This window comes from Cydia strobilella, chromosome 20 (genome assembly GCF_947568885.1).
Source record: "Cydia strobilella chromosome 20, ilCydStro3.1, whole genome shotgun sequence".
In the NCBI taxonomy this organism is placed as follows: Eukaryota; Metazoa; Arthropoda; class Insecta; order Lepidoptera; family Tortricidae; genus Cydia; species Cydia strobilella.
In genome coordinates, this window is record NC_086060.1 from 6,487,722 (window position 1) to 6,497,826 (window position 10,105).

Genomic DNA, 10,105 nt, shown 5'->3' on the forward strand with positions numbered 1-10,105 from the left:
CTTTCTATATCTACTATCACATGGATTAAAATACTTTTGGCTACTAATTTAAATGTAAATAAGTTAAATACCACCCAATGTATTTACAAATGAATACCCCAAAATTAACAACAACTTTAAACACATCGTTTCACTTTAAATATCTTTGGTCAATCCGAAACACCTTAAATTATGAAAACCTTACGTACCAACACAATTTCTTATTCTATAATACAATTTACATAACATATTATTACTATTAGAAAATAACAACTAACAAACAGTAACGACTAGTAAGTTACGAATAAATAATATATGCGAAAAACATACAGGTAAATCAAAAACACGCATAATAATAGATATGAGATAAGACGTTAATTTAAACGAAAATTGAAATATAATATTTGCTTAATTTTTAACTGACTGCTTGACTACAAAAATCATCTTATTAAAAAAAAGCTTTTATTTAAATAAAAGTAAAACAAAATAAATTAAATATTTTTCAATAGTCTATACATTCTCAATTGCTACACAATAAAAATAGATACAAATCATTGTAAATAAATTTAAATTAATAAGTCGAATTAAATGTTACATTCTGTGCGTCACTTTTCATAATGGGCATGTGGCGCGTGAGATTTCACCCAGTGCCCAAATATCGGGATGTCATTGGCCCCTGCCAATTATTACAAGGATTTGTGTAGATTAAAACATAATTTTATTTAAATTTGCCCTAAACAATCTTCCAATTTACGTTTAAATTAAGATTCACATCTCTGTCAGCAGACGTTTCTGTCTTAAAACAAAATAACAAACCGTTAGACCTCGGCTTATTTGTAGGCTTATTTTATTATCATAAAAGTCTTAATTAGATCACAGTATCTAGGTCTGTTGTGTCGACCTCGGGCATTGACAATCATAGAAAGCTTTCCGACGCTCGCGTCTCCTCGCGGTCGGCCGTTGACACGATTTCTACTCCTTCATCGTAGTTTTGAACTTTCGTAGTGTTCACGCAATAATGGTGGTCAGGGTCCCCGTACTGACTATGGTAAAACTCCTCCCTCATCATGTGATTCAAGTTAGAACACCGGAAAAACAGAATCTCTTGGAACGGTTTCCTAAAATCACGGTTCAGCGTCGCGTAAATTATAGGATTAAGCAAACTGTTGATATAACCTAGCCACAAGAAGAGTCCGCTCACTGCGTCGGGTATTGTCCCTTCCTCGACAAAAGGTCTTATAAGAGCTAGCACAAAGAAAGGCAGCCAGCAAATAACAAATGCTGACATAATTATTCCGAGAGTTGTGGACGCTTTCCGCTCCTTAGCCAGTTGGAATCGTAATTTCTTTTGATGCGGCGACTGAGATGGATGCAGTAGGTCTTTAGCTATATGACTCTTATGAGCAAACGTCGATAGCGAAGAGCGAATCCGGTTCGAAGCTGACTTGTTCTCTAAAGATGGCCTTCGTCTATTGTCCCTGATTGGTAGCTTTATTTCTGGTGTGTGAACCATCTGAGTCGATCTGTTGATGGTGTGAATAGGCCTCGTAGGAGTTTTAGGCTGCTGAAGCATAGGACACTGGGATTCATTGGACTTGCGTTGCCCACTAAAACACCGCCCTATGCTGCTTTCTGTTTTGTCTACGCTACACTGTAACAAAATAAAGAAACCATTAATTTATATTTTAAGTAAATAAATTTATAATTTCTTAAGGTAATTTTGAAACCCTACAATTAATCAGCTTCGGGGATGACGGAATTACCTTGACAGATTAAAATTGTTACAAATAAATGAAGCAATTATATTTAGGAAGCTTAGTCTATCCAAGTAGGTAAATATTAGTCAAATTATCTTTTAAATTATGGCGCAAAACCACTATTTCACAATATTATTTTACTGTGTGAATAAACCTGTTCTTGGTATAATCTCCTAAAAAGCTTTTAAGTATCTACTAGAAATTGTGTCCGCCTTTTTCCACAATCGGCGTTAATGTTGTTTTCATCGCTTACCTATTATAATTTGATTGGACATCAATCAATCTTCGACCGGCGCGTCATAACTAGGTCATGAGTTTGTTTATGCATAACAAATATACTCACTGTAGTGTTTGTGCTGGCCGTCGAACCTCTGGCCGCCGGTGGGACTGGCTGACTGCCCAACAACTTCGCTTCAGCGGCCCCACCATTCTTCACATTGATTTCTAGGTAGCAGTGCGACTCCAAATGCGACTGAGCGCGTTTCTCGTCCTTTACGATTTTCCTCGCCGCTCTAAATATCTTGTAGTAGACGACTATCATCACGGATAATGGCAAATAAAACGAACCAAACGTCGCATATATCTGGTATCCCTGGTTTTGTGACACAGAGCATGATGTATCAGTCTTCTCATTACCAAGTATTAAAACGGGCGGGAGCGATATGAATGCAGCTCCCATCCAGACTATAAAAACACAAAACAACATTCTTCTTGGTGTTCGTTTCACACCGTATTCTAGAGGTTTCGTGATCGCGTAGTACCGGTCTACGGATATCATACACAGGTTGAGAATACTCGCTGCGCATGATAGTACGTCACTGGATACCCAGAAATCGCAAACCACTGGACCGAACGGCCATGTGCCGAGTATATCGTAAACCATCGCGACGGGCATGACTATTATCGCCACGCACAAGTCGCTCACCGCCAGCGATACTATCAAGTAATTGCTCGGTCTCCGAAGTTTCCTCACCAAACAAACCGCAACGCAAACTAGAATGTTGCCAACGATCGTGCCAAAGATGACTATCATAAAAATAGAGACCATAAGAATCGTGACTGGCGTGGAATACTTCGTGTGCTTGTTGTTGTCATGAAGAGTTTTGGTTACAGTTGAATTATCATCGAAAAGCGTCCAATTAAAAGTGGAATTCGGGCTAATGATGTTTAAGTCTACGTTGAGAGCAGAGTCGTTGAAGTCTACCGCGGCGAATGCCACGTCTGCTGGCACTAAAGATACTAGTATAAAAATACACGAAGGTAAAGCAATAAAGCTAGGCAGTGAACCATGGGAGTTACGTCTTTGAGTCGCCATACGAGTCCCTGGCTCGGAGGACGATTGCTTTCGTTTTCTTGACTTTACCATACATTGGTTTTGATTTATCGTCTTTATTATTCCGCTTTCAATTGGAAATAATCTTCGTTGAGTCAAGTAAGGAATATGTCGAGAAGTATTTTACTTTTGTGGTGGATTTGATTACGGGTTAGAACGAGTGTTAATTGACATGTCGCTCCGTTTAGCTCCGCTCCGAGTATAGCCATCGGGAGACGTGGTTGCGATTTTGTTTTCTTTCTGTTTGTGCGATAAAGGTTAATTTCGCTTGCGCCTGGCGTTTGGTTTGAAATGGCAGGGGTGTGTTGTTTTATTGCGTTTGGAAGCGGATCAAGAGGCTGCTAGTCCAATATCCCGGCTGCGGATTGCTTCATTAGTCCCGTTGATTGCTCCAGACAGCTTCCATCTGTAAAGAAAAGAAAACACTGGTAAGAATAAGTTTTTGAATAGACAACGAGTAGTAAATCCAAGAAAGGGTTTATAGTTTGGGGATAGTTTTGTAGTCGTTTCGTAAGTCCATTTCTATATGAGAACTTTTTTTGAAACATGTTTCAAGTTAGGTAAGTATACCAAATAAAGTAAATTTACTATTAGCTGATATAAGATTTGTTTTTTTTTCTTTAACAAAGCGAACGCCATTGTTATATAGGTAAGAAATGCTGTTAAAACTGCGTAACCCTAATAACGTTATCATGACAATTGATTTCCTATCTAATGAATAGTTTCCATACTTGGATCAATTCAGTTGATTGGCAATTAGTTATAATGATTGAATCATTAGCAACTACTAGCTCTTTCCATGGTGTCAGTTAACACGTGATAATGACTTTGTGTCAGTAAAAGGCAATGAACAATCGTCCATAACGATCCATTTTATTATTATTTATGTTCGATCGGCCGTTAATGACATGAAGCAAAATAGACCCTTGATTTTGTATAACAGCCATTTTTAAATATTTGAAAATCGATTATGAAGGAAGTGTAATATTTTCACTAAGGAGAAAATCAACGTAGTGACGTATCAGGAGCTCAAAACAGTGGCAGAAAGAGAGTGTGAGAGTGGCGGTTACTCCACCAACAAGAGCCAGGCTCTTAAGAGTTATGATGATGATGATGTAATATTTTGTTAGTTCTTATAACACTTGGATTAATCTGGCCGTAAGATGCAAATAAAGACAGAGAAAAAACGGTACCCTCATGCGTCTGTCTGTCACAGCCTATTTAATCATGAAAAATGTGATGCAATTCACTTCGTATAATTTTCAGTGCTTGACAATTACCGGTATTACCGGTCGTACCGGTAGTCGTTGAACAGCAAACCAAAGTAAAACAGAACTCGTTTATCTGACGTCCGCAAAGGGCCACAGACTGTATTATGATTTATAGTGGTCCTACCCTTATCAACGTGGAAGGGCATTGTCCAAACTGTTAAAATAATATTTATTCATGACAATGTAGTGTGTATAGGTACCTGCTGTGACCGAGTTAAATTATAATTATATCTTTGCCGAGATAGAGGACAACAAAGTATCAAATAATTTTTCTCTCATGGTACTTCAAAAACTGATGAAAATGTTAGATTCGGCCCGAATCGAACAATGCTTATAAGACATCACTTTTGACACTGAAAGATGAGTACGTATCGCTGTGACATCTTATAAGCATTGTTCGAATCGGGCCTATTATACACAAGAGTGGCAAAGTAATTTAATAGAAATTGTGAGCTGTTTAAAAAGTCTTCAGTAATGATTTAAAAAAAATTGAATGATAAATATTATGAATGTTCTACTGATGTCTTTTAATAAATTTAAGTTGTTTAAGCCTTGCTTTATTAATTATTGATGAATACAGGTACACAAAATTTAAAGAAAAATGTTTTTCTATAAAGCGCTTTACAAAACTCAAGCCACACTTTACATAATAAGGACATATAATTATGTTATTTATGGAAATAACTTCATACTCTGAGCCCTTTGCGTTACGTGCTCGAAAAATGAAACACTGGCTATGCATCATTTGGCAACAAAAAAGATTTCCGAGTGAAAATATTGAATATAAGAAATGCCTTAGTCATAAAAACAAACCTCTTATACGTTTACAATACAAACAAAAAGGACAATACCTCGCTTCAAAAGCTCAGACCCAAATATTTACGGCATAACATAATGCATGGAAACATAAAAGTGATGGTTGAACCTCGGTAAATGGAAACTCGATAGGATGAAACTTTCGTCAACATGAAGTAGAGGAGACCGAGGAGGATTGTGACATTTTTTACTTTAACCGACATATCTCAATAACGAAGCATACCATCGCTATGAAGTTTATAATAATGTATCTTAATTCAACCCGAAACCTGTTACGAACAGGAATAAAAGTATTACAGTTTTTGAGAAAATCTACGAAAACCAGAACAACTTCACGTATCACAACTCTTCTAACACAGAGGTAAGTTAAGAAAAAAAATATATTTCCTAGTTCCTCGAATAAGAAAGGTAAGTAGTCTACGTGGACCTATATTATCATTAAATTGCTAATGTTGATTATAAAACAAGTACCTATCTAGCTGTTTCTGTAAATAATAATAAAAATCTTAATTATCTATTTATTTATTTCGTTTAAACTTCCTGTTATCCAATTCCCACTGTGTATAAAATATAAAGTCCACCACAAAAGGAAAGTGAATATAAAATTGGTTGGCGGCTATGAATAATGTACACGGGATAAAGGTACCAGAGTGTCCTGGACACGAAATTAGGGAATTAACTCGTTGCTTCATGATAGACAAGTGTAATAAAATATTAACGAAGAGCCGCTGGTTTTACCTGCTACCTCTATCAGTACCCCTAGTGTAAGATAAGATAAGATAAGATAATTATTTATTTGCTAGCGTGACGCGTGTAAATTTAACGTTTAACGTGACGAGCGTTTCGCGTTTGCGTTGTCTATTTTTGTATGGGATTTCGAACAGCGCGCCAAGCGGGACGTATTGGAAACTCAAAATCTCATACACAATGACACTTAACGCAAACGCGTACATCACGATACAGACATACGCTGTAAATACATAATAAAGTCAGCAATAATAGTAGTGAATTGGAAAACGCGCCAAATATACAAGTTATCTGCAATACTAGTAATATCCTGCACAACGAAGGTCGCAAAAATTGTGACCAGGAGCACAGAATAAACAATAGTACTTGGTACAGAAGGTTCACTCTCTAACAAAACGCGTCTATTACGACAATTATGACCGCAAGGGGGCGCAAGCGCTAGCACGCGTCCGTTCCGTAGCGGTCCGCGGCAACTACTATTATGGCTAGACACCAAAATTGATGTGGGCCGCATGTACTTGTAGCGACGCGACGAAATCGCGGAGTAAGCCACGCCTGCCAGCAGTTCGATTTTAATTTAACAATTTGTTACGATTTTGAACTGGTTTTGATACGATCTTGACGATCGTTTTGGAGATTGGCGCGCATCTCACGCACGACTTTAACTTCATTTCGCATGCACCAATCAGCGTGAGCGACCTTCAAAGTCGTATGCAAATAAGATCAAAACCGTAACAATTTGTTAAATCAGAATCAGGCTCAGGCTCTTATTGCGCTACAAATAAGATCGTGTCCGATGTTATTGCGGCTTTCGGTTTGTAACATACTATTGCTAATGGCTGTATCTGGCACCCTCTTATAGTATTACCATAGAGTAACTTATACTAGAGCGGTACTGTCATTAGTAAATTTTGTAACCCCAGTAAATTCACTGCCATCTGTCGACACACTTTAAAACTAAAAATAAAGATTTATAAAAATACGATAAAATGTATTTAAATATGGATAAATGATTTTTTTTACTTGCATTAATTATTTATATGATTTTGACCCATGTTCTTTCACTGATATGCGTTAAAATTGTTAAATAACAAACGAAACCGTCAACGCCATCTATACGACAGAAGGCCAAAGCTAGTAGCGCCTTCTGAACGAGAATCAAATTTTCTTGATTTTCGAGGCACGTTTTTTCCTTGCTATTACAAATAAACGTAACTTAAATATAAAATATCTGCCACGTTATAGATAAATAAATAAATATTAAGAATCCCCGGCAAGCTCGGCCGAATTTCACCTTCCCATACAAACGGAGTTTCTTTCTCATTTTAAAACTACGTATTGAATTGTAATGAAATTTTGCATATACAATGACATGAGGTCTATCTAGGTCTGTAATTAGTTTCTATAGCTACAATTTATAAATCTATTTACAATTTTTTTATTTTATTACTAAGACTCCGCAGCGCTGTCCGTCTGTCTATCACCAGGCTGTATCTCATGAACCGTGATAGCTAGACAGTTTTTCACAGATGACGTATTTCTGTTGCCGCTATAACAACAAATACTAAAAACAGAATAAAATTAATATTTAAGTGGACAACAAACGTGATTTTTGGCCGTTTTCTACTCGCACTAGGCCGGTTTTTCTAATTTAGACGTATGCTTCGGTTAATCCTGAACACGAAGCTAGGGATAAGCTCGTGCCTATATGGAAGACAGGTAATGAAATATTTATCAAACCGCCGCTGGTTTTGCCTCTGACCTCTATCATCTATCCAACACACGATGTACACATTTACTTTTAAGTTAACTATTAGTATGTCACGATTGTATAAAATACTAATTTAATTATGTCACTGAGTCAGAAGAAGAATACTAAGGTTATAAGTCAAACATTGATATAAAATCAATCTATAAATAAGGTTTACTTTTAAAATATTGATGTTTATTATTTTATTTCTTTTGTTTATGATTAAATAAGTTCAATTTTAGTTATTTAATAGCTGACTACATTTTTTTTACACAATTTTTAATCGTTGCTGTATGCCGAATCGGTATGGGCCTTTCATGCATTTATGTCAAAGAATAAATACAATGGCGGACGATGTCTATGATTTTTCCATATTTAACACTTATTTCACTAAAAACTTTATTTATTACTTCGCAAGTTGATGAAAAACATTGTGTGTAACACGCGAGGTATGAAAATTATAAACACGATACATACATAAAAACATTTGCAATATTATTGTCTATACATCTCTTATTGCACAATGTTATTTTAGGATACTAGGATTATACAAAATGTACAATAATTCCACAGAAATAGAAACGAAATACCTAAAGCATTTCGGCAGGATTTCCGTTCTAAGCGGAAGCCTAAACGTGTAATATTTAATTGCGCCCAACCTTAACCTAATTTGCTTTGTGGTAAAAATGAAAGCGTTTTTCTCCCTGCTTAAGAGCTCATTAAGTTGTTAATTTACCTCCTTTGCGTTTGAAATAAAAAATTAGGCAATTATCACTTTAAACGACAAGTCTTTTTAAGAAAAGTCCTAGATTTTTATTCCGCATTACGATACTCATAAAATCAAAGAAAAATGGGTCAAAAAAAATAGTCAAAGTTAAGAAATAGTAGTAGTAGTAGTAGTAAATCACTTTATTGTAGAAAAAAATGTTAACATGAAATTCATATAAACTTAGGTAGGTAGAAATTGTTGTTTTTTTTTTAAATATTATTGGACATTCTTACACAGATTGACTAAGTCCCACGGTAAGCCCAAGGAGGCTTGTGTTATAGGTACTCAGACAACGATATATATAATATAAATATATATAAATACTTAAATACGTAGAAAACACCCATGACTCAGGAACAAATATCTGTGCTCATCACACAAATAAATGCCCTTACCGGGATTCGAACCCAGGATCATCGGCTTCACAGGCACTACCCACTAGGCCAGACCGGTCGTCGGTGTATGAACGGGAGTGCACTACCGGTCATTGAGGAAGCCCTTGAATGATTTATTTATTTAGTAATATGACGCATATAGGTACAATAATTATATATTTAGAGTAGGCGTAGTAGTAATTTGACTTGTATTAATTAAATTTGGATATTTATAATTACTTATATTCTCATCACATTTTATTACGAACGCAAAGGATTAAAACGATTTATATCTGCCCCATTATCGAAATTGAGTGAAAAGTAAAATAATATCAAGTTCCATTGTTAAATTATTAACTAAGCTGACAAATATTTTGTTAAAGCATACATTTACATTGATTATTTATAAACATTTTACCTATTTATATTACGTTAAGTAAGGTTAGGTTAACTTCAGACGTAGGGTAATTTTGGAAATGGAATATCTACCAAACCAAAAGCACTTCATACTTTGCCTCCTAAAGCATCATAAATAATAATAATAATAATAAAGCCTTTATTTCCTTAACTTACAAAAAAAATATTTACAGTTGTGTTTAGTTTTAAAGAGTATATATATCTAACTTAATAAGCTAAGGCCCCTTTCTGGGTATAGGCCTCCTCCAATAGTCTCCAGACTTTTCGGTCTCCTGCTTTGCTTTTCCAGTTCTTTCCTGCCGTATTTTCTATGTCATCAGCCCACCGTTCTCGGGGGCGCCCTTTACCTCTATAGTTGACTGGGCCAGACCATGTAGTAACCTTTTTCGTCCATCTATCGTTTGGTGCTCGTGCCACATGTCCAGCCCACATCCATTTCAGATGCAGGGAAAAGCATCATAATGGTCATCATTTACGGCGCGCTTTGTGCGTGTGTATATGTGTGTGTCAATTTTGGCAAGCCTTTTTTGAGACCACAGGGACAATGCCATCCTTGAAACGTCAGAGGTAATTTCAAAACCTAATTATACGCTACGAAGTCTTGTTTTGGTAAATGATAAGACATAGTGTACACTACTAAAAAGGGTAAACACAAAGCAAGTCCTTTTCCACTTAAAAACTCATCTGTGAAGTAAGATTGCTCATAACGCTCGTCTCACGTTTCACGTTTCGCTAATGCAAGGATTCTCAAAATGGCGCCCGTGTTTCTATGCATAATGTATGGCGTGTCTAGGTCAAGCGATGTGCACAAAGAATTAGAAACCCTGCATCTGTTGGGACAGAGCAGTCACTAAGTTATGAATTAATACACCCGACGCAAATTTATACAGCA

At 36.1% G+C, this 10,105-nt stretch overlaps 1 protein-coding gene across 1 annotated transcript; it reads right to left on the minus strand.

Moving 5' to 3' along the window:
* Positions 1 to 688: 688 nt before the first annotated feature.
* Positions 689 to 3,525, minus strand: LOC134750668 (5-hydroxytryptamine receptor 1-like). The gene is made up of 2 exons (XM_063685900.1): positions 2,080 to 3,525; positions 689 to 1,630 (listed from the first exon to the last, which is right to left on the minus strand). The coding sequence occupies exons 1-2, from the start codon at positions 3,100 to 3,102 to the stop codon at positions 896 to 898; spliced, it is 1,758 nt and encodes a 585-aa protein (XP_063541970.1). The 5' UTR covers positions 3,103 to 3,525; the 3' UTR covers positions 689 to 895.
* Between the last annotated feature and the right edge of the window lie 6,580 nt (positions 3,526 to 10,105).